This window comes from Ambystoma mexicanum, chromosome 8 (genome assembly GCF_040938575.1).
Source record: "Ambystoma mexicanum isolate Mex_15411 chromosome 8, UKY_AmexF1_1, whole genome shotgun sequence".
Taxonomy (NCBI): Eukaryota; Metazoa; Chordata; class Amphibia; order Caudata; family Ambystomatidae; genus Ambystoma; species Ambystoma mexicanum.
Window position 1 is genome coordinate 1282574800 of NC_090929.1, and position 25325 is coordinate 1282600124.

Below are 25325 nucleotides of genomic sequence, written 5' to 3' on the forward strand. Positions count from 1 at the left end.
TAATATTTCATAATTTGTCTTATACGTTGCAGGGCTAGAATCAATTCCTCATTTATTACCATGATCAAAACGGATATCTTTGTTTTAAATGATCATTGATGCTGCTCAACGTGTTGAATAAGCCCACGATAATGAGATTATGAGGTTTGTTGTTCTACCCAAAATGAGATTTTAACCACAGACTGTGGAATTTAGGAATTCGAGAATCTACCAACAGCAGTGCTGGGGTCTTTTAAATACACAAGACAAGAGGATTCATTGTTTCTGACTTGAGTCTGATTTGGGGAATAAACACACAACCCATTTGTTCATAGTGCCTAAGGCAGCACCCCTTAAAGAAAGATCGGTGCAGGAGCAGGCTGAATGAACAGGGATGCCTACGCTGCTGAAGAATGTACCCCATCAACCGCATTGCAAGGCTTATTAAGGGCATGCTGCTTGCAAAGCAGCTTCCCGTGCACCGTTTTCATTGCAACAGCCAGAAACCACCAATAATAGCGCTCTCAGGGTCCGTGAGAAAGTCGCCATGTTTAGGTCAGGCAAATGCAAATAAAGTATTGCCTTGTACAAGATCATGATCCTTTCAAGGTCACAGACTGCCCGGCGTTATGCACATGTGGTGCCAAAGAAGAATATGACATACGGCCTGCCCAGCAGTTTACGATAGGACCAGCTACTCAGCTGCACCTACTCCTATTGCATATACAACAAATAACACAAAGTAAAATAATGTTGTCTGTCTTGCTGGATTAGGTGGTATGTATATCCAAACCATTGAAACAATGACCAAGAGGGGAGAAGTAGGCTTTTATATTCAGATGGGGAAGGTTTTAAAGTCTGTATGAATGTAGAGATGGGACTTGGTTTACTGCTCCCCACTTCTTGTTTTATGAAATGGCTGGCCGTAATGGCCTTTCTCCAGAGAAGACTGCCCTCTACGTATGGAATGATATGATATCATTCATTTATAACACTCGTGTACAGAAGTGTTTCTAGGCGCAATGAAGGGTGATGAGGGTGGAATGTGATGAGGAGTATTGAAGAGGAGGTAATGACTCGTTACTATAAACACACAGGTGGCATAATCGACTGCCCTACTGCTTTCGACCCAGTGCATGTATCTGCTCTATATTCAGCTTTCGCGTTGCCATCTTCCCCAAAACAAACCGAAATTCTGTACTGAGAAGTACACAAATTAAATGGCAACTGTATATACTTGTATCACATTTTAGAAAGAAAATATTCTTGATCTAATCAACCTATCAACACAAGCAGCTTCGATGATAGAGCCAACTGCACTGTACATCAGTAACAGAAATGCCCTCTCAAAGGCCTTACACAGGACTTACCGCTGAGTGGCTCCATGAAGCATACATTGCCATTCGTGTTGAAAGCCAAGGTGTCAGGTGTGATGCAAAGAGTCTGGAACAGTTCTAAGTGCACGATACTTTTAATGGAACAGCAACACTCCAAGCAGATAGCCCATACGTCTTGTTCTGTAAGGTAAGTATCTCGCAGGGACAAAATGTCCGCAAGGGATACATTTTCCTGCCAAGACATGAGTCATGAATTAGTTCGCACAGCATTACATATACTCAAATAGTGTTCGTGTACTTGAAAACACATCCGATCTGTTGAAACAAAGTGCTGCAAATGAGTAGCCCTTTATTCAACAGAGAAATAGAAGAACAAGCGGCAAAATACATGCAAAAGTCATCAAGCTTTAACATTGGGGTAGCCTCTGGGAAATTATCAATTAAAATATCATAGAACAGTTCATAAAATAAGCAAGTGGCAGAATTAGCTGGATATATTCCCACAGGGACATATTATGTATTCTTTATGCGCCACCGGAGAGGCACCAGTTTTCCAGAGTAACTGTTTTGTCTTTTAAGGAATTATTTGTTATTGTACAGCTCAGGCTACCACAGTTTTTAAATTGTTATAGCACTGCACATAAAAATATGACTATTAAATAATTGTAAAGATATTCAACGTAGGACTTTGGAATAATTAAAAGTTGTGTCACCCCTACTTGCTGGTCAAACACAGATCACACCAGCAAGAGGGTACTTTTGGATATCCACATCGCTCACTCACATTCACACACTTCTGACTACTCTTTCTTCCATATGACTATTACCATCCACTGTTCTCCGCAACACTACCTCTCTGCTCTCTACCGTCACCAAGTGCAAGACAGCACGTGGAACATCACAAAATGCACAAGGTGATACACTTACTTACTGAGAGGTGTGTACATCTTTGACAGGCCTATCAGGCCCCTTTTATTCTCCCTACATAGGAATTTTCTCTGCAATGCTAGACTTTTATACCATTAGAATCCCAGGTGGGCTCACTAGTCAGTCAGGGAGTTTAGAGTCCAGGCTGTATTCTCTGGTATAAGCACACCTTCCAAGCTCTCCTAATGCTGCTTGCTCCTTGCCCTGTGCCCTTTTTGCCCCTTTTGCCCCGACCTCTACACCACCATGCTGCATTTAGCACCCTTGAGTAAGCACCCGTGGCTGCTAAAGGCTAAAATAAATTATAGTTTAAAAAAGTACTCATTACTGCGGCAGGGAGTCTGCTTTCAGTGTGATTACATTATCGTAATCAGCATTGAAAAGTTTTGCTTTTCTAATTCACTTAAGCTTCCGCATATGCTTAATAGGGGTGTAACGAATAGTAGATTTAGGTATTTGTCTGAATACCGGATAGTTGGATAAGTATTCGGCCGGGGCCAAATACCGAATAGTTGCCTTTTTAATAAATAAAGTTATGTAGAGAATAAAAACACCTTGTAAATTAAAAACACACTTTAAAATATGTGTATCTGTTCTTTATTGCATTTCTTTCCTTTGTTCTCTAAGGAAGATGTTTGTGGAAACCACTACCACAAAAGAAACCATTGAATAATAGCTGTGTTTTTGTTTGTGTACATTCTTAGGTGTCGCTTGTTGGGCAAAGCCTGAGTATTGATATTGATATTTTATTTGTATTGCGCTCATACACAAGTGTTTCAGAGCACGACGAGGCAGGGGAGGGGAACAAGGGAGAACAAAAACAACAATCTTACTAGGCCCAGTGACATTGAGAACGTGTAAGTGCAGGGGAAAGGGAAGGGGGAAAATGCAGGGGGAGAGGGAAAAGTGGAAAGTGCTAAGCAAAGGAAAATAACAACCAAGTGGTAGTGCAGCCAGCAAGTGGCAAGTGCTAGGTTTAGGGTGCAGAAAGAGGTGTCTGATAAGTGCTGAAAAGGGGGTGGACTGTAGGGTAACAGATGCAGGCCCAAGTGCAAGGGTTGTCAGGAGGCAGTGCCGGTGCGTGGCAGGGTGAGCGAGTACCTGGTTCCGAAATCAGAGGGTAACCAGATACACGATGCCGAAGCAGAACAGATCAACAGGGGAGAAGAGAAGAGAAGGCAGAAGCAAAGAGGAAGGTCTTGAGGTGCTTCCAGAACCGGAGATGGTTCTCCTCAAGTTTGAGAGTGGCAGGGATGCTGTTCCAGAGGGACACCCCAGCCGGAGACAGAGATCTACCCCCAACTTGTTTCTTTGGGAAAAAACTGATCCCAGGGAGTTGGAGGTGGTGGAGCAAAAAGAGGGAAGGTGTTTACAGAGGGAACGTTGAAGGTATTTTGGACCCAGGCCCCAGAAAGCCTTGTGGACAAGCAAAGGGGTGTAACTAAGACTAGCCCACAAGTACAGTAGGCATGCATGCAATCACTGACTGTGAGAGGCGACTGGGATGTTGTTGGAATTGAAATAATATTATGTCTCCTATCGCAGTAATTGAATGTGTATTGGCCTACGCCAAGTTGTCTAAAATATCATGTAAATAGACTCCGTGGCAAGGTCTTGACCTTAACGAAAAGTAATGTAAGTCGCCATCTTGGATTTAGCCGCCATTTTAGGTTCTCTTGTAATGTGGAAGTCACCCTGAACATCAAAATGGAGGCTGAATGACATTCTGAGTGAGATTCTGGTCGTTGTGTCCTCCGCACACACAAATAATTAATATGCCTGCAGGCCACTTGTCGGGGTCGCGAACTGAGACCTTGTCCTATTTCTGACCTATGTGTAAATGAACAACTGTATCAGCGAAACTGATCAAAATGCATACATTATAGGATTGAAACTGATCAAAATGCATACATTATAGGATTGACCTGGCAAGGAACCCTAGGCCTGATCCCAACAATGGTTAACCCACGAGAGGGTTGGCCAAAGGCTGGACAGAACATATAAAAGACCAAAATATTCCAATGTACGGTCTCTCTACTAATGCATCGAACCTTCCTTGAAGTTCGTTACGTTACCCTGAGAGCCGAATAGCTATCCGTTTGTCAACTGACTTTGGTAACTGTTGTAGCTTTTAAATAAAGCACTTGTATGTCCTTTGTAACCTGTGTTGGTGTGTTTCTTTTGGGCTTCCCAGCCTCATATCAATTTTTATGTTTTCACAGTTGGCGCCCGAAAAGGGACCCTCAAGATTGATGCCGGATCGTTGAAGGTTGACGCAGACTATCGAACCGGGATCGGATGGTGTGATTCTGCGGGCCCGACCGAACGAGACGCGATACCTCGGCAGCGCTGCACGATCCGATCCTTGGACGATAGTCGTGTGGTCTGACACGGCATCTTGACGAGCGTCCATTTTTTGAGGCGGGCGGATTTGTTGAAACCACCAAACACAAGGTAAAATTCATTAGGTAAGTTCTTTGATAAACCGTACGGTCCTCCTTAGGTTTGGTCAGGTGCAGTCGTGACCCGGCTCTTAATTTAACCCTGACAATTTGAATTTGGCGTATTGTATCTGCAGAAACAATTAGTGACCAGGTAACACCAATTTTTTGTGAAATGCCTGGGAAATTGTCTAGCTGCATTAGGGCTCTGTTCCGCAGCGATCGAAAATCTTTGGAATTTAGCCGCCCGGCACCACTGGAGTGGTCGCCGGCATGTACTATGTACTGTAAGTATGGCATTGGTAGTATAGTATTTAATGATATTTGGCACAGACAGACCAGACAGCAGTTTTGAGATCCCCCGTATTGAATACCTAGAATCGGTCTTGCTAAAAAAGAAGGCTAGACCTGCAGCCTTTGATGTTTTACAGAATTTGAAAAAAGAAGCGTTACAGCAGCTTAAAAGTAGGGATAAACATGCACGCCGTCATAAAACAAATGCCGAAAAAGCATTGTTATATGATAAAGAAAAACATTCAGAATCAGTTAAAAATATGGATAGGACTTTTTCACTTGGAATCCAGAAAATTTACCCCTCTAAGGATTTTCATGTTTCTGAAGAATTTATTGAAAAATTGTTAAACGAACACAGGCCTTGTGCCTCTGCGCCACCTCCGTATGATCCTTTCTTGGACGCTCTGCCCATTCCTGCTGTTGTTCCTGCTGTTATTCCTGTTCCCCCTGTACAACCTATTGTTCCTATTCCTCTAGTTGTTGTTCCTCCACCTATCGCACCGGCCCTTCCTCCTGCGCCGATAGTTGCACCTTTATTAAATTTACCTCCACCTCCGCTCCCGAGTGGTCCCGATGACTGAAGTTGATCAAGGTGCAGGATCAAAGATCATCACTCATAATACTGTTTCTGCAGATAAGAAACAGGAATTGTTTGCATGGGCTAAGCACTGTATGGAGAAAGGTGATCAAGTTGATGTTTTTTCCACATTATCTAGGTTGAACAGTTTTCCCGAGAAAAATGTTTTTATCGAAGGTTTGGGGGCTCATTTATGTGTGATGTGGGGTAGATTACAAAATTCGGATCTTCCACAAGGAGTAAGAGATCTAAATGCTTTGGCACTTTCGAGGGACACAGAGCAGAAAGTATATGATCATGTTGAAAGATTGTTTGAGTATAGGAAGGACTTTGAAAAGTCACGAGATGAGGATGACGAAGACGATAGTATGTATGTACAGAAACGGTTCCTTCCGTGTCGTAGATCGGCACCTGAGGAAGTACGAATTTGTACCAAAGATGCAATTCGATGGATCTGGGATTCATCTATTCCGCCAGATGAAGTATATGACACGTATAGTCAGTATACAGTAGAAATGCAAAGAAAGGTAATTCAGGTAATGGTACAGTACCTGCAAGGAGAATGTGTAAGAAAGAAGGTTAGTTGCCCCATAGAGTTATTGGGGATTTGTAAAAGGGCTTTTTCGCCCGACACTTTTTCGACTGCCTTAGCGCTCAACTTGGCTCTGTTGCTTAGTAAGCGGCCGGAGGTACCTATATCTCAGTTACCTATGAGAGAGGTTCCTCCGACCTTTGTCCCAAAGGTTGAGATTCCCGCTAACGCTGGGACTGGTGCACCCGCTGTGGATGTCCCTGCGCATTATGTATCACAATTCGTTCACGTCCCGTTTTCACGACAGGAAGTGAACACTATTAGACAATCAGTTACCGATATCAGGAAAAACCCGACAGGATTTTACAAAGAGATAGAGTCCGTCTTGCAGTCCTCTGTGTTCACCTTAAGTGATATTGACTTGCTATTCCCTGTACTCCTACCCGTAGATGTATGGAAGCAGGTTCGGACAATAGACGATGTGCCAGGGTTGGGAGATAAGTGGGCTAATATGATTAGGGTTGATGGGAAAGACCAGCAGGTGAGAAACCACCTCAGGTAATACTTACTTTGCCTGATAGAATTGTCGCAAAATTAAAAACTATAATTCCAGAGAAAATAATTATTTGGGACAAGCTTACGGCCTGTGTTCAAGGGAAAACTGAAGGTGCCACCGAATTCTTTAATAGATTCGAGCAGGTATTCTCTGACTTCAGTGGGCAGGACTTGGGTACAGAGTCTGGGAAAAGGTTGTTTGTGGACAAATTTGTACGAGGATTGTTGCCCGACATCCAGTCACAGATTATGTCCTCTGAGAGCGCTTGGCAGGCAAAATCTCAATCTGAGGTTTTGCACATGGCTCAGTATTATGAGAACCGTGTTAATAATGAGAAGGAGAAAATAGAAAAGAGGAAAGGAGATTTGAAAACCAAAGTATTATTACAACAAATTGTTAGAAACCCCAGAGGTCAGTATCTCCCAAAAGGAAATGCTCCTTTGAGTTCTGTGAATATTAATCAATGTGCTTATTGCCGCCAGGAAGGTCATTGGCGAGCACAGTGCCCCGTCCTTCGACAAAGGTCAAACAGTGCATTTGGGAGTATGGGTAGACGACCTAGGGGCCGCCCTGGAGCAGGGGGCCCTGATAGAGGTCAGTTTTTGCAAGATCCTCAGCACCCTTTTTCATGGGAAAATCAGACCTCGAGGGTGAACTCGAGGAACATATTTGATCACCCTTCTGCTGCCTACCTTTCTGAAGAGCTTCCTTCCAATGATACTCTATTTCATTAGGACTGCCCGAAGCAGGGTTTGGAACCTTCACCTATTCCCGTTAATCAGAGAGGCCTCTACGTTGAATTATTAGTAGGTGTTAGGAAAGATTTCGTAATTGTAGGTAATTTTCCTTCCATGTGGCAACCCCTAAACTTTTTGGATGTTTTTCACCTTGTTCTCGACTTTGCCAGAGAAGTGCAGCCTTCTGCCGTACTCCTCTGGGCTTTCGCTCCATTCTTACGGGGAAACTGACATGCCCTTAAGACAGTCAGTACCGGGAAACGCTGTTTTCCGTAGTTTCTTTTATCATGTTGCGGCTTCCGTGCAACATGACACAAGAGGGCACTGTAAGCTAAGTTACTGCTCTCTTGGCTCTCTAGCCTTCTACAGGCCCTAGATACTCTTTTAGGATTGTAACTGATCGGTGCAAGTGATTCACGGACGGGAATGGTGGCAGTGATCGTTTCTTGTGTTTTGAGCTCCTTTTGGCGTTTTAAGTGCGTTTCTCGCGCTTAGCCCAAAATGGTGGCCAGGCTCCCAAAATGGCCAGACCACGAGGCTCCTTTGTCCTGTCCGCTGACCGTCTTGCTCCCTTCACCTTCCCCAGGTCGAGCCGACCCGGGGCCTTCTTTATTTGGGCATGTACTTTCCAGCGAAACACGGATGCTTTCGCTGGCTTCTACATGCCTGGTGTGTGCTTCCAGGATGTGGGCTGGGATGTCTGGTCCCAATACACATCCTGGGTGCCAGAGAGTCTAGGGTGGTGTGAATGCCTGGGACCACCGTGGTCCGTGATAGGTCCACGATTGGTGTGAGTGTCGATGAGCGGATCTCCCATTGGGTCCCCTCCGTTTTGGCGCAAAGGGAACCGTGGATAAGAGGGGGCTGGAAACACCACTACCATGTCGATCTCCTGAGTTCTCACGAACGAAGGAATGCAGGAGCCAAGTATCCTGCAACCAAGAGGCTGAACCGAGGAATCGCTGGTGACCCGCTGAAGGACTGCTCCTCTGCACTGCTGTCGGCTTGTGAAACCCTTTTCACCTTTGATCGAACCAGAAGGCCTGTACTGGTACTTCGACCCTTGGAATAGCGGGGACAGCTATTCTCGGCATCTTCACCATCTCCTGCTCACAAGCCTTCGGAAGCGTCTCTGGGCCATCCAGCAGACTGACCAGCCTACACAGGAGTCTTGCTCTGTAACCGCCGCCAGGTTGTGTAGTATTTCGAGTCCTTGTCACTCTCACACGATTCGTACACTTGGCGTTCCCAGGTCTGACGTGAGTAGTGTACATTTGGCTCAGATACACACGGCCGCTCCGTTGCCCTGCTGTGGTACCAAACTGTGCGGCTTCCTTCTTTTGGGACGTCTTTTACTCAACTCTGCTGCTGCAGACTCAACACGACGACGAGACGTCCCCTGCTCTTCTGAACCTGCCAGCGACTGAAACTGACGCGGAGAAGCCTGGGTCTGCTTGCATCAGGGACCGGTGAGTAGCATAGCTAGGAACTGGTCGCCCTCCTGCAGGAGCCCACAGCTTTTCCCCGCTGTTTCAAAACAGCATGCCTTTCCGTACTCGCGCTCTGCTTCTGCCCACCGTGGAGGCTGCGCTTGAGTCGCGGAACACTGTTCTTCTTCATTTGTGCACTAAACTGAACTGCCTGATTTCCCTCGAAGAGGCTCCCCTTTTGCCCGTTGCCACCAGCGTGTGCAGGTACTTTTGAGCACAAGGCTCCACTCTTCGTAGGGCTCGGACTTCCTTTTAGTTAGGTGCATCTGAAGGCAGACTGGGTCTAAGCATTATTTCGCACTGCCTGTTTTTCTCCCCTTTTAGGTGGACTACACATTTCGTGCATATAACGCTTGAGACTTGTTTGTATTTGTATATATATGGTATTGGTATGGTATGTGTTGGTTTACTAGAGTTGTATTGTGATTTCTCGCTACGGTCATTGTTTTAAAGGCCTTGGAATAAATGTGTATATATTTTTAATATAACACCTGTTTGGAGTAATTTGTAAGTGTCCTTGCTTTGTGTGCTCATTGCGGGCTTTCAGTCACCCTCACCCCTCTTGAGACCTAGTCTTGACTGCCGCGATCGCTACCCTGATTGGTCTGGCTTGTCCAGAGGTTACCCTGTTCCAAGTAATTAGGTTGGCCTTCTGAACTTCTGTGCCACCAGGACAGAGTTCAGAAATCCGTTTTAACAGTAGGGAATAGGAAACACCAGTTTTTGATAGACACTGGAGCACAGAAGTGCTCCATTGATCATTCTCGGGTTCCAAACATTCCACTGTCAGGGCAAACAAATGTTTCCGTAGGGTTTTCTGGTATACCAATTGTCTGTCCGGTTTCTTCACCGGTGTCTGTTTCTTTGGGTCCCTTTATGAACCATTGCCCTTTTCTTTTCACTTCGAACTGTGGAGAGAATTTGCTGGGGTTAAATTTGTTAAAGAAATTGAATGCAGTAATTCATTGTTCCTCTGATGGAGTACGGCTGACGGTTTCACCACAGCAACTTCCTAATTCTCAGTTTCTGATTCGACCTTTGCCTCCTGAGTTTAGCATTGTCCCGGAATGTTTATGGGCGATTGACGACAATGATGTCGGGGTACTACAGATTTATCCCGTTAAAATAGTTTTGAAACATGGAGTTAAACTACCACGCATTCCGCAGTATAAAATATCAATTGAGGGCGAGCGTGCTTTGAAATGCATTGTCTCCGATTTTGTGCATCGTGGGGTGATCGAGGAGATTACAGGTAGTTTGTGTAACAGTCCGATCTTGCCTGTATATAAGAAAGATGACAATGCAATCCCATACCGGTTCATAATTGATCTTCATGCTATTAACAGAGTTGTCGCCCCACAATTTCCAATCGTGCCTGTGGTAACGACGATATTGACAATGATCCCTGTTACGGCTACGCACTTCAGTGTTGTGGATTTAAAAAATGATTTCTTTAGCATTCCTATACATAAGGAAAATAGATATTTGTTTGCGTTCACCTTGGGGGGATGCTCATTTACATTTACTAGGGCACCTCAAGGGTATACCGAAAGTCCAAGCAATTATAGTAGAGCTTTGAAAGAGCAGCTCGACACCCTTGAATTGCCACCTACTTGTACACTGCTTCAATATATTGATGATTTGCTTTTGGCTGCAGACTCTGAAAGTGCTTGTAAAGAAGGAACTGTAATGTTCTTGTTCATCTAGCTAAAAATGGCCATAAAGCTTCGCTCAAAAAATGTCAATATTGTTGTCAGGAGGTCGCCTATTTAGGCTACCTCCTGTCAAAGGAGGGGAGAAGATTGACACCTGAAAGAATAAAACATATTTCTGGCATGTCTGTTCCAAATACACAGAAGGAAGTCAGAGCCTTAATAGGTATGGCTTCTTACTGTAGGTTGTGGATCCCAAACTTTTCGCTAGTGATAAAACCGATGTTGGCTTTGACGAAGAAGGGCATTTCCCTGCCACTGCCATGGAAATCGGAACATCAACGATCATTTGAGCTTCTCAAAACCGCGTTATGCTCTGCACCGGTTCCGGGTACTCCAAATTATGACAAGGCCTTTGTGTTGTTTGTGCATGAATGTGATGGATGTGCTTTGGCTGTGTTAACACAGGAACGAGGAGGGAAGAATAGGCCGTGCGGCTACTACTCCTCCGCCCTTGATCCTGTCGCATGCGCTTTGCCAAGATGTTTGCGAGCTGTCGCTGCTGCTGCTGCGTCTGTAAAACAGAGTGAGGGAATGGTCTTAGGCCATGATTTGATTTTGATGGTACCTCACTCTGTAGATATCCTATTGAACAAAACCCAAACGCAACACCTCACCTCTGCACGGTTAACAAGGTATGAATTAATTCTGTTTGCCCCTCACATTCAAATTAAGAGGTGTTGTGTTCTTAATCCGGCTGAACTCTTACCTTTCCCGCAAAACACTGTTTGCGGTGACGAAGAATTACATGACTGCCTGTATACCACTGAACAAGAAACGAAGGGCAGGATAGATCTTATAGATACTCCTTTGGACAATGCAGAAGGGGAGCTGTTTTGTGATGGCTCCTGCTTCAAACTTTCATATTGTACATTTACAGCTGCTTACACAGTTACTACATTGAGTAAAGTTGTAGAAACTAAGAGAATTTCGTATAACTCCGCGCAGGCCGCAGAGATTATAGCATTGACCCGAGCTTGTGATCTCTCCAAGGGGTATAGTAAATATATATACTGATAGCCATTACGTCTTTGGGGTGGCTCACAACTTTGGGAGTCTCTGGTCGGAAAAAGGGTTCCTGACCTCACATGGGACCAAGATTCAGCATGGCCCCTTGATAGTGCAATTGCTCTCGGCACTCTCGCTCCCTAGGCAGTTAGCGTTCATGAAATGTGCAGCACATCGTAAGGTCATAGATGATGTGGGAAAAGGGAACGCCTTTGCGGACCTGATAGCCAGGCAAACGGCCACAGACCTTAGCACAGACATGTATGTGCTAAGAGAAACAAAAGATGCCTATGTAATGGATGAAGGTATTGGGTCTGTGCGGGATATTCAAACTGATGCTACAGTAGAAGAATCTAAAAGGTGGGCCGAAGGAATGGGGAAACTAGATGATGATGGGTGTTGGGTGGATACATCTGAAGGAAAATGGTTGCTCCTTGATTCATATGTTCTGGCAATGGTTACGATGGCACACGGTCCTACACATGTGTGTGCTCAGCAGATCACGAAAATGTTAGAACAAGTTTGGGTGAATAACAAGATTCTGGAGACTGCAAAACGTCATGTCTGGAACTGTATGATCTGCTTACAGCACAATGTGGGTAAGGGGACAGTAACTCCAAGGGGAGGTCATTCACTTTGATTTTATTGAGATTGAACGGTGTAATAATCTGAAATATGTCCTTGTAATTATTTGTGCCTTTAGTAAATGGGTCGAGGCTTTCCCCGTTAAAGATGCTACCGCCATGACCACTGCAAAGATTATGGTAAAAGAATTCTTTCCTCGATTTGGGCTCCCAAGGGTAATTTGGTCGGACAATGGTCCTCATTTTGTTGCAGCAGTAATTTTGCAGATATGCACAGCATTACATATTGAGAAACGATTTCACTCAGCTAGACATCCTCAAAGTGCTGGGTTGGTGGAAAGACATAATGGTATCTTAAAGAATAAGCTTGCAAAAACATGTGCCGATACCAAACTGAAATGGCCAGATGCCTTACCTATTGTATTATTGGCTATGCGTACCACACCTCAAACTAAGACTGGGCTTTCTCCATTTGAGGTAGTGATGGGGAGACCTGCTAACATTTGGGGTCTCCCAAAACCTAAAGCCCTGAGAGAGGTGGAAAATGTATTGCTTGTAGACTACTGTAACCAGTTAACTAAAAACCTGTATTTCATTTATCACCAGGTATATTCAGCTTTACCTGTACGGTTCACGGGCCCAGGACACGATATACAGCCTGGAAGTTGGGTCCTAGTGAAGGCCTACGAAAGGTCTTCCTGTCTCGCTCCTCGTTGGAAGGGACCCTAGCAGGTGCTGTTGGTCACCCGGACAGCAGTGCGGGTGGCTGGGAAGAAACATTGGATCCACGCGACGCATGTCAAGAAACTTCCTCACCCGACGCCACACGTTACAGAAGAAGCAGATCCCCTCGCTGATGCTACAGTCCCTGATCTTGGAGTAGCAAACAGTGCTGTGAGTGCGTCGGAGAATTTCTCTGAGCCCGTGGAGCTTGGGGAACAGTCCATTTCGTCTCCGCACTCTTTTGAAAAATCACTTCCGGAAAACACTGTTTCAAGTTCTGCGACTTCGTCGCCTCCGATACGTCGCTTCCCTCAGGAAGTGACGACACCTTATTTTCGGATCAAACAATCTTGGGTACCACCACGTACAACCTTCGACGAAGAAAATAGAACTACGGCACAGGTCTTTCCGTGCATTTGGGAAGGAGAAGTGATTGAAAGTTTTATTTTGTATAAGAAAGTTTCTGTTGAACAACAGGAAGAAAAAGGCCAGCAACGAACATTGGGGTCGTCGATTGAGGAACTACAATGCCTGCCACCTCCACTGCTGCTCCCCGCACTGGACTTGTGAATAAGGGGGTGACCAACTTGGACAATGAACAATGTGCCTGGGCCCCGAAAACGTATTGCTGTGTTTTGATAATGATAATTGGTATTTTTGCAATTACTGTTGTAGGACTTTGGTACTTTGAAGAAATCTATCCTCTAAAACCTCTACTACCGACCGAGATTGTACCAACTGCTTTGACTCCCTCTGTACACCTTCACACTCTGTCCCCTAGAGACTCCCAACATAGACAAAAGTATCATAATAACACTATAATGATAGTAATGAATGCAACGCATGCCATTTTTAATAAGAGTAATTGTTGGATTTGCACTCATTTACCGCAACATGGGAACAAGGGGGTAGGATGGTATATTCACCCTTTACCTTTAATGACTGCTTGCTATGCCTCTCTTAGAGCACTATTCTTTGGCCGTTGGAATGATAGCATCTCAGGGAACTTTGATGGAACTAATTTGAATGATTTCAAGAAACATGAATTAACTCCCCTGGGATGCTCGCTTTTTGCAAATAGAAGTAAACCTAATGTCGCTTCTATTAGGCTGTCTGATAAACTGTCTCTTCCTTTTCAAACTCTAATTTCCTTTAAAATGGCTCTGATAGGCAATGAGGATGCCGTGCCTCCTTCTTACTCTATAAATCATAGCCCTGATTCGGTCCCCTTTTGTGTACAAAGAAATGGCACTCGGCCAATTTTGAAGGTTATATGAACATTGTAAATTTGACTGGAGAAAACAGGCCTCTGTATGTAGGGGGGCCTGTTTATTTTGTTTGTGGTAGTTTAGCATTTCCCTGGTTGCCCAAGGATTGGCAGGGAACCTGTTATTTAGGAATCCTGTTAACTGGGGTATTTGTAGCTAGTACATTGGAGGTTTCTAAGGCTCGCCCACGGCGGGACAAGAACGGAGATACCCCCGGGAAAGATTTGGGAGATATAGCAAAATCAGTTGTGCCCTTTTGGGGACAAATAAACTCTGAGAACATTAGGGGATTAGCAAGGGTACTGGAGAGAACGATCAACTGGACCACGGACATACTCTACAATATGACACTAGAACAAAAAGCAATAAGATTGGTAGCACTCCAAAATCGGATGGCATTAGATGTCATTCTGGCAGAACGAGGTGGAGTATGCAAATTGGTGGGGTCCGCTTGCTGTGTTTTCGTACCAGATTCCTCGCCGACAATTTTTAAAGCAATACAGAACTTGCATATCCTTAGTTCTGAAGTACATATCCCTGTAGGAGATTGGAATCTTAGCACCTGGTTCTGGGATTCTTTACGATCTTGGGGCTGGAAGGTGCTTTCTGTTATTCTGGTTATTTTGGGGATCCTGCTATTCCTTTGTTGCTGTTTTCAATGTCTTCCGAGTATATGTGGAATGCTAGGGGGATGTTGGGCCCAAGCAGTGAGCACAATAGGGCATAGAATATATGCCCCAGATACAGCATCCAAAGAGTTTGTGTTACAAGAGGTTCTGATGAACGACCTAATGGCTATAGATATTACAGACAATGATTCGGGATGTATGGATGACAATACATGGAGTTATTTGCAAAAGTATTAGAAATGATATTAGCACTTGGCATAGGCCAAAAGGAGGGTCTGTTGGAATTGAAATAATATTATGCCTCCTATCGCAGTAATTGAATGTGTATTGGCCTACACCAAGTTGTCTAAAATATCATGTAAATAGACTCCGCGGCAAGGTCTTGACCTTAACGAAAAGTAATGTAAGTCGCCATCTTGGATTTAGCCGCCATTTTAGGTTCTCTTGTAATGTGGAAGTCACCCTGAACATCAAAATGGAGACTGAATGACATTCTGAGTGAGATTCTGGCCGTTGTGACCTCCGAACACACAAATAATTAATATGCCTGCAGGCCACTTGTCGGGGTCGCGAACTGAGACCTTGTCCTATTACTGACCTATGTGTAAATGAATAACTGTATCAGCGAAACTGATCAAAATGCATACATTATAGGATTGACCTGGCAAGGAACCCTAGGCCTGATCCCAACAATGGTTAACCCACGAGAGGGTTGGTAATGGCTGGACAAAACATATAAAAGACCCAAATATTCCAATGCACGGTCTCTCTACTAATGCATCGAACCTTTGTTGAAGTTCGTTACGTTACTCTGAGAGCCGAATAGCTATCCGTTTGTCAATTGACTTTGGTAACTGTTGTAGCTTTTAAATAAAGCACTTGTATGTCCTTTGTAACCTGTGTTGGTGTGTTTCTTTTGGGCTTCCCAGCCTCATATCAATTTTTATGTTTTCACAATGTGTCTACTCATAGTTTCAAATGCTCCTTTTGGCCTTGCCAATCTTTAGCATTCTGGCACCAGCAAAGACATTGAAACACAAAAGGTGTGATTACAACAATATGCACCCTTCTGACAACTGAATTGCAACTAAACACAAGGGTCAGGTCATCAGCAAATCAAAATGTGCCTAAATATCATTTTTCAACAGTGACTTGATAAACTATTGTAGCAGTTCAATGGTTTTCAACTGCAAAATACACGGGAGACTAGAGATGCAGTCAACACAATGAGAGTTTTGCTTCAGCTCACCCTTCCCCTCCCGAGCAAACCACCACCTGAAAATCTGTCTGTCCAGCACATGAAGGGACGGGAGTTTGTTTGTACGTTCTCACCTCTGTTTTGCATGAACTCAATCAAAAAAGTATTACACGAGGGATCCTGCCATATAAATACTAACTCACTAATTTCAAGGGCCCCATTAATGTGGTCTCACATTTCCACACTCTAGTCAAGACTCACATAACCTCTGGCCTGGTACCTATCAGCTGCCAGTATACCTTACATAAACAGTTACTAAAGTGCAATGCATAAACTTCATATATGCAACGTGCTAATGCAAAAATACTAAAATTGACTGTGCAACCCACTACATAAATGAAGAAAGAAAAGAAAAACAACACAAAAACAAAGATATCAAGTGACATACATGCTAAGATATTCTAAATATTAAAAAGAAAATTCTCAAAAGGCATAACACTTATTCACTACCTGTTTAGCATACAAATGCCAGTCGTGTAATAATCCGCAGTGTAGTTTCTCCTATACATCATCACCAGGGTATACGTCCAACATACAGTTTGCCTACGCCATGTGAGGGATTTCAATCCGGCACACACCCAGGTCTCGCCTAGCAATGTAGTGCGCAATGAAACCTTTTTGTCTATAAATTCAATATTCTGAATGACATACCACTCATATCACACCCGTCTCAAAATACCCCCCAGGTCATACTGAACCAGAATCAGGCTAATTTGTAAAGGTAAAGATGTATATATTTATTTAATATTCAAATTACACATAAGTTTAATATATATAGATGTGGGACAGCAATAACCAAAGGGTGACAATACAATTCAAAAATACAAGTCAAGCAATTGAACTCACGTATAATGATGCAGCATAGAAAGAACAGTTTTGTTTTGTGCACAGATAGCTTTTAAGTTACTATTCCCCCAGCAAAGTTTTGATTAAATACAAATGAGCAATTCTACACAATGTGAGTAATCAGCAGGTATTCAGGAATGAAAGACAAATTCTAGAGTTTATAGACAATCTTTCCTCCCCAAACAAGAGAGAAACCCGTTTTTGGAAATTGACTCTTTTAAAAATGACAGGTGAAAAATGGCTTTGTGAAATACTGCAAAATGGTCAAAAATGATTAAATGGAGAAAAACTCGAAAGAAAGCAACACTAAACAGGTCCAAACACACATGAGCTATAATATGAACAACAGTACATACTTTAAATCAGAATGGGTTGGAAGAAACGCTTTGAAATGGGCAAAAGACACATGTAAACATTTGAAACTTTGCAAATTTGTGGTAACCTTTTACTATGCTATATTGGAAAAAAACGCGTCACATACACTGTGCCACAATGCAGTTTTTAGTTGTACATCTAGCCAAGGGTCTTAGGTATCAGTGAGAGTTGAAATTTCATTTCTATCTTTAAAACTGAAGAGGTTATAGAAGTTTTAGTGAGAGGCGTTTTCGCAAAATAGGCGTGAAAATGGAAACAGAAATTCAGTTTTAAAATGACAAACAGGTTTTCTTATACTATTTTAATGACTATGAAAAAGAGGATGCCACACATGGAACTTCACAGCTACGTGGCCAGCGCAACCAGTCTGTGGTAGATACTCAATTTCTGGAATTGACTTTAATTATTCAAAATCACTAGGGAGTTATGGTTTTTTAACACAGGTGAGACAATCAGCGCAAGAAGGATACTAACAATACTATGGTTCCGAATTAAGGATGGGTTGGGTTGAGATTGGGATAATACAATACAGATATGCTATGGGTTACTGTTCTTCCTGTTATACTTACAGTCCTTTATAATTAAATTAGACATCAGCTCTGGTCATTGGGTGGATCAGGTCTACCGGCAGAAGGGCAACTCTGGAGGGATTTGGATCAGCAGTGCGGTTCTGGTCAATTTTGGACTGCGCTTCAGGCTGGATTATGATGGTCCCTTCTGCTTACTGGACATGGTAGATGACAGGGTGCAAGTTTCAGTGGGCAAGCCTTAATGGTAGCAAGCCAAGCTGAATCAGAATTATTCTTTTAAGTTCTGGAGGTTTGCACTTGGGTCACGCTAGCAATATTTCAGAAATGCTAAGTCTGGATTGTGCAAAGAAATCTGGATCTTCAAGAATTCTGGAATCAGCTAAAAGATGAAGAGTTCTGATATAAGGTGCTGCGCGGAAATCTGGATGGGTTCTGGAAGCACTATCCCTTATGTGTTGTGCAGTTCCTATATTTATACAGTCAAACGTTTATGGCATGGGCAGAACTTCAAAAACACACCCCCATGTCTATGAGTGGCTACAGGCATGTGATTTGTCCTGGTTAGCAGTCTGAACAGAGCTGACATCTTTACGATGGGGTTTAGGAACCCCCATGGATTTTTACCAAAACATAACTCTTGCACAAATGTAAATTTCTAACATTATGTACCCTAATAAAATTGTACACATATTTTTCATATTTGATTGTCTACATTCACATTCAATCCCCGTCCTTGTGCGAGCTGTCTTTCTTATTCTACTGATTTGTATCAATTTTACACATAACAGTTTAGATTAATAATTTCTAATTCGGTACATCTCTGGGCGCTGCTCAGTGGATTATGTATGTACAATTTTAAGCTTCCAACATTAATAGTTTGCCATAATCAGTGTTTTAGTGTATCTTTGGTTCCCTATGTAGTAAGAACTCCTACCTAGGGGCGGATTCATGGAACAAACGTGCGCCAAAAATCCCAGCGCAAGCAGGCGGAAGGAGGCGCAAGCGTGAGAAAGCAAGTGCACGCGCACGCATGCGATTCAAGGAAGGCGCTGAGCTACTTTCCCACTGGTTGTGCGCCAAATCCGTGCATGGCGCATGCTGGCACACATGTCTCCAAACAGCGTGCGCTAAGCGCACAGCGAAAGTGCACATAGCGCAGCGCACACAACAAAAGTAGGCAGAACAGGGGGCGTAACATGCGGAATGGGGAATAACACGTGAAAAAGAAGGCGTAAGGGGGGAAGTACTGCTGGGAAGTACACAGAACGCCCACACGCACGCGAACCACACGTATTCATGGAATCGAATAGGGCAAACCCGCGCATGGGCAAAGACATGCACAGGCCTAAACACGTCCGCCACACGAAGGCAGGCGGTAGCGTCCCTGCGCATTACAAAAGTGTGCACAAATAAAAAGCACGCATATACTGAGTGGGGTACGTGTATTTCAGGGGTGCGCTGGAAGTTTTACACGCAATTTCGGCAGGGTACGTGTATTTCATGGGTGCGCGGGAAGTTTCACACGCAATTTCCGCAGGGTATGTGTATTTCAGGGGTGCGCGGGAAGTTTCACAGACGATTGGCCTGGGTACGTGTATTCCTGGGGTTCGCTGGAAGTTTTAGACGCAATTTCAGCAGGGTACGTGTATTTCAGGGGTGCGCGGGAAGTTTCACACGCAATTTCAGCAGGGTACGTGTATTTCAGGGGTGCGCGGGAAGTTTCACACGTGATTGGCCTGGGTATGTGTATTCCTGGGGTGCGCGGTAAGTTTCACACGCAATTTCAGCAGGGTACGTGTATTTCAGGGGTGCACAGTAAGTTTCACATGCGATTGGCCTCGGTACGTGTATTCCTGGGGTTTGCGGGAAGTTTTACACGCAATTTCAGCAGGGTACGTGTATTTCACGGGTGCGCGGGAAGTTTCACATGCGATTTCAGCAGGGTACGTGTATTTCAGGGGTGCGCAGGAAGTTTCACATGCGATTGGCCTGGGTACGTGTATTCCTGGGGTTCGCGGGAAGTTTTACACGCGATTTCAGCAGGGTACGTGTATTTCAGGGGTGCGCAGGAAATTTCACACTTGATTTCAGCAGGGTATGTGTATTTCAGGGGTGCGTGGGAAGTTTTACATGGGATTGGCCTGGGTACGTGTATTCCTGGGGTTCGCGGGAAGTTTTACACGCGAAAGGGCAACGCCCGTGCGCGATACATCACAGACGCGCTTACGCGCTAAGGGCCTTTGGTCCAAGGAAATTGCATACCCGTGCTGACGCGCTTACGTGCTAAGGGCCATTCCTCGAATTACACGCTGACGTGCAATTTTTTCACGTGCCAAATCACTCCGTATCAAGCTGGCCACGTGAAAACACACGAAAGACCACACTCCTGCCCTGAAGGCCATTTTCCTACACCCTAGAGCCCTGAGCACGCTCCCACCTGCCATCTGCTGCTGCCTGCCTGCCCGCTGCCCACATGCCCTGCTATTTGCTGCCTGCACATCAGCCAGGGGTGCAGATGCTGTGACCACCCCTGCTGGAACTGAAGACTCCCGACTGGGATACCATCGCTCCACAGCCCAGCCCCAGGACCCAGTTACCCATCCACACCTGCCTCTGGGGTTGCCATGTCGGGCACACCACCATCTGAGACCACTGGCAACCCCCAGCCAGAGAGGCAGCGGGCCACCAGCTTCACTGCCACCGAAGTTGGTGTCCTGGGGAAGCAAGTCCTGGGGCAGTATGATGCCCTCTTCAGACGTTTGCGCGCCGACAAGGAAGGACGGACCAGGAGCTGGACGGACATCGTGACTGCCATCAACGCGGAGGGGGTGGCAGTCCGCAAATTCCAACATGTCAAGAAGCGCTGGGAGGACTTCAGGTCCAGGACCCTCAACAAGGCCCGGCGCCTCTTGAAGGCAGCGGATGCTAAGGGGCGCCGGGGCCACCTGTCGGAACACCAGATGAGGGTCCTGGAACGCATATGCCCAGGGCTCCACGTCCAGGTCCTTGAGAGGCAGACCCGTCTGGAGTCGAGCAGTAAGTGTACATGCATACTGATTGGAAGCTGTGCGTGTGGTGGTGTGCCAATAGTGTGCAGGTTGCACATGTGGTTTTGTAGGGCCATGTATGGATGTGTATGTATAGGGCTGTGAGGCTAACAAATGTGAGTCCTCTCATGTGTGAGACACATGGATGGTGTATGTGTGGGTAAGCATGCAGGCCAAATGCATATGTGCGAGCACACATGTGTGAATGCCTGTGTATGTAAGTTGGCATGGTAGTGGTGTCACACATGGATGTTGGTTCCAGCTGCATGTATCTGCACCATGTACATGTGCATGTATGTGTATTTGACAAGGGTGCAACAGTGATGCAACAAGGATGCATGTGACACTGATATGTAGAAGGATGATTGCCAGATGTGACATGGATGCCTATCTCATCACTGTGACAGTTGGTGGAGGTGTACACATGCATGTAAGTGTGGTGGCATGTGTGCATGTCTAGTGCACTCCCTGTGTTTCATGTGATGTCTGGCTCATCTTTGGCTGCTCATGCTGTTGTATGTGTATGGATGGTGCTGGCCGTTGGGATATGGCTGTGGAATAGCTCATGTGTGTGATTTCAAATGACATGTGTGTTGGGGATTGTGATGCCATGTCTGAAGTTTGACACTGCCACTCATGTGGAACTGTCATGTGTGTATCAGTCCATTGTACAGTGCCCTGATGCCTGTCTCCAATCTCTCCCTGTCTGTAGCATCAACTGAACTGAAGAGGGCGGAGAGGGTGCTGTGGAGCCCAGCGGCAGGGATTGCACCGCCAGCCTGAGAAGCAAGGCCCGGCTCCCCTCCCAGGTTGTGATCTCGTCAGGGAGTGAGGAGTCCGGTGCCGCCTCCCAGGCCGCAGCTGCCGAGGGTAGGTCCAAGAGGCAGAGGTCGGAGTTGGACTCCTCGGCAGCAGAAGAGGCAGCTGAGACCCCACAGGGTCAGACGGAGGAAGATGGCATGGAGTCATCCAGGTTGGTGGGGGGTTTGGTGGAGGAGGAGGCAATGCAAGGGACAGAGACGGGGTCAGGAGGTGGGGATTCCACTGGTGCTTGTGGTGCAGTGCAGGGGCAGGGACAGGAGGCAGCACAGGCCGCCGCAGAGGTGCCTGTGTGTAATCCTGTCCCCGATCCTGTCACTGCATTATCCCGCACCAGCAGGGATGTCTACGTCCAGATCCGTTCTCAGGGAGGGGATCGGCTTACACCAACTGGCCTTCCTCTCCCTGTGGATGTGGCTATCCGGCACCGGTTTGAGCCTGTCCTGGGTGGGGTGGCGTTGCGTCAACGTCCCATGCGAGCTGACCTGCAGTCTTTTCATGAGGAGACTGCACGTCTTCTCGCATGGCTCATTGACCCACTGGGTCAGCTCACCAGGGCCGGATGCCTCCATTTTCTGGACCTTGTTCCGACCCCCTCCTCAAGTGAAACCCTATGCGCCAGTCGTCCTCCGTGCCATCTTCCCACCCATGTGTCACCTGGGTGCCCTGTGGAGCTGCCTCTGACCCTGCGGCCAGGCTGGTGGAGGACACATCCCGCCACAGTCGGGAGTCGGACGTCCAGCAGGGGTGGCCACATCAACAACTGTACCCCAGCCGGAGGAGGATGTGCAGGCAGCAGGAGCCAGGTCACAGGCAGAGGCACAGCAGCAGCAGCAACAAGGTGGGAGCCATGATGGCTCGGGGCCTTCAACATCGGAGGGGCAGGCATCGGCCAGAGGGCAGGAGGACCCAGGACGGGAAGTGTCTTCCGCGTGGCAGCGGTTGGGCCATGCTATAGATGTGGAGCGGCAGCGGGCAGAAGAGGCACGGCTCACGATGGTCAGGGCGGAAAACTCCATGCGTAGGGCCCTGAGGCCGCCGAGTGCCTTGAGGCCATTTGCAGGGACCTGGAGGTCCAGATGTCATCGTCCCTGCGAACCCTCAGGGCCATGGAAGAGAACCGCCTCCGGGACATCGAGCAGGAGTTCGATGGTGCACTGGCCCGGGAAATCAGAAAGTGAGCCGTTGGACTAGCCCGCTGCCATTGTAAATAGTTATATAGTGTTCGGTTTCCTTTTGTTTTTCTTTTCATTTGGGGCACTTGGACAATGCCCCACCTTTTTGTATATAGTTGTTCATTATGTAGGGTTTTTGTAGGTTTCCTTTCAATGGTTGGGCTCATGGACCCTGGATTTGTACCTTGTATATAGTTCCACAATGGATTTCACTTCATTTGCCTTGGATCAATGGATTTTTCTTTTTTTCACTTTGGATTTGATTTGACGGACAGACTCTTTGGACCCATTTGCTTTTGGATTGATTTTTATTCTGGTTTTACACATCTTCTTTTTCATATTTTGGACATGCAGCTTTTTATTTATTATTTACATTATTGTTTGATTTCATTTCATTCCCTTGCTTTTGTGTCTAATACATTTTTATTTGATACTTCATTGTGTCATATGCTTTCCTTGGTTTCCTGCATGTCACGATGCATGTTTTCTCATTCACTTGCACCCATTGTGTGTGTGTGATGGACATGTATTGATGTGCATACTTGCCATTTGGGATGTTGTATGTGATGGGGATTTCAATGTGGGGTGTATGTAAAACTTGGTTGTGTGTTTCGACTGGGGTGGCGTGGGGTGGGATTTGGGTGGCCATTAGGCCCATGATTGTGGATCATGATGACATGTTGTGGGGGACATGAGTGGGGGCCTGCTGGCAGGTGCCACGCACTGCTGGGGGGTGGGGTGCAAGGGGACATGAGTGGGGGCCTGCTGGCAGGTGCCCTGCGCTGCTGGGGGGTGGGGGTCCAAGGGGACATGAGTGGGGGCCTGCTGGCAGGTGCCCTGCACTGCTGGGGGGTGGGGGTGGGAGTGCAGGGGGACATGAGTGGGACATGAGTGGGGTCCTGCTGGCAGGTGCCCTGCACTGCTGGGAGGTGGGGGTGCAAGGGGACATGATTGGTGATCAGTAGTGCAAGGAGACATGTGGCTTTGCTGAGGGGCATGCCCATGTTGGGTGGGCTGCCTGCGGGACATGACCAGGGGTGCAGGGTAGTCCTGTGGTGTGGGCTGCCTGCAGGGGCCGTGGAGTGTGTACAGGGAACACCTGGGAGGACCCACACTGCCAAATCACGTGTAGGACTCCCCGGCACCCCCGAAATACACGCACCCTGCTGAAATCGCATGCGAAACTTCCCGCGAACACCGTAATACACGTACCCTGCTCCAATCGCGTGTGAAACTTCACACGAACCCCAGTTATACACGTACCCTGCTGAGATCGCAAGTGAAACTTCCCGCAAACCCCAGTTATACACGTACCCCTCTCGCACAGGCCCTTTCGCGTGTGAAACTTCCCACGCACCCCTGAAATACACATACCCAGGCCAATCGCGTGTTAAACTTCCCACGCACCCCTGAAATACACGTACCCTGCTGAAATCGCGTGTAAAATTTCACGCGCACCCCTGAAATACACGTACCCAGTCCAATCGTGTGTAAAACTTCCCGCGCACCCCTGAAATACACATACCCTGCAGAAGTGGTGTGTAACACTTCACGCGCACCCCTGAAATACACGTACCCAGGCCAATAGCGTGTAAAACTTCCCGCGCACCCCTGAAATACACGTACCCTGCTGAAATCGCGTGTGAAACTTCCCGTGCACCCCTGAAATACACGTACCCTGCTGAAATCACGTGTGAAACTTCCTGCGCTCCCCTGTAATACATGTACCCCGCTGAAATCGCGTGTGAAACTTCCCGCGCACCCCTGTAATACACGTACCCTGCTGAAATCGCGTGTGAAACTTCCCGCGCACCCCTGAAATACACGTACCGCGCTTGCACAGGTCCAATCGCGTGTGAAACTTCCCGCGAACGCCAGTAATACAAGTACCCCGCTTGCCGTGCTGGTACAGGGTTAGCGCAGCCCTTTGCGCTGGATTGGGGATTTTGATGGCTTTTCCCTGCGCGAGGGGCGTTCTTGGGGGCATAACTGGCGCTGCTGCAGGGTCGCTGCGCCACTGTGCGCCACGGCTGGTTTTGGTAGCTAAAATCCATGAATACGCTGTGCGTGGAAATGGATTTTAGCGCACGCGGCTGGCGCAGAGATTCGCACGTGCACACTGTGCGCCAGCCGCGTGCCCCACTTGTGCGCTAAATTCTATGAATTACCCCCCAAATTTTCAACTGTCTAGCATGAGTTCAGATTGATAAGTTTGTAGTTTTCACTTGTCTACTTATTTTGGCTGTCATGTTAAATGTCATAAAGTTCTGATGCAAAACAAGTAATTTCCATTCAAAATCCAGGCCAGTTTTTTTTTCTTACTTTCCAAAGTAAGCAAATGGCCAGTCCTTTGAAGTTCACTGAGAAACCTCCTCCACATCCTGCCCCTTCTTTAGGAGGAGGGGTGTCCAAGCCTTTCTTTGTCCTTGGGTCAGCCAGCAGACACATGTCTGAGGGTCTCTTTGTTCTCATTATGCAGGA

General features: G+C 46.3%; 1 protein-coding gene across 1 annotated transcript in view; it reads right to left on the reverse strand.

Moving 5' to 3' along the window:
* Positions 1 to 25325, reverse strand: part of KNDC1 (kinase non-catalytic C-lobe domain containing 1) — an 895433-nt gene that overhangs the window by 822898 nt on the left and 47210 nt on the right. The window contains exon 2 of the mRNA XM_069611402.1: positions 1350 to 1548. Coding sequence (XP_069467503.1) covers positions 1350 to 1548 — 199 coding nt within the window. The remainder of the gene's footprint in view (positions 1 to 1349; positions 1549 to 25325) is intronic.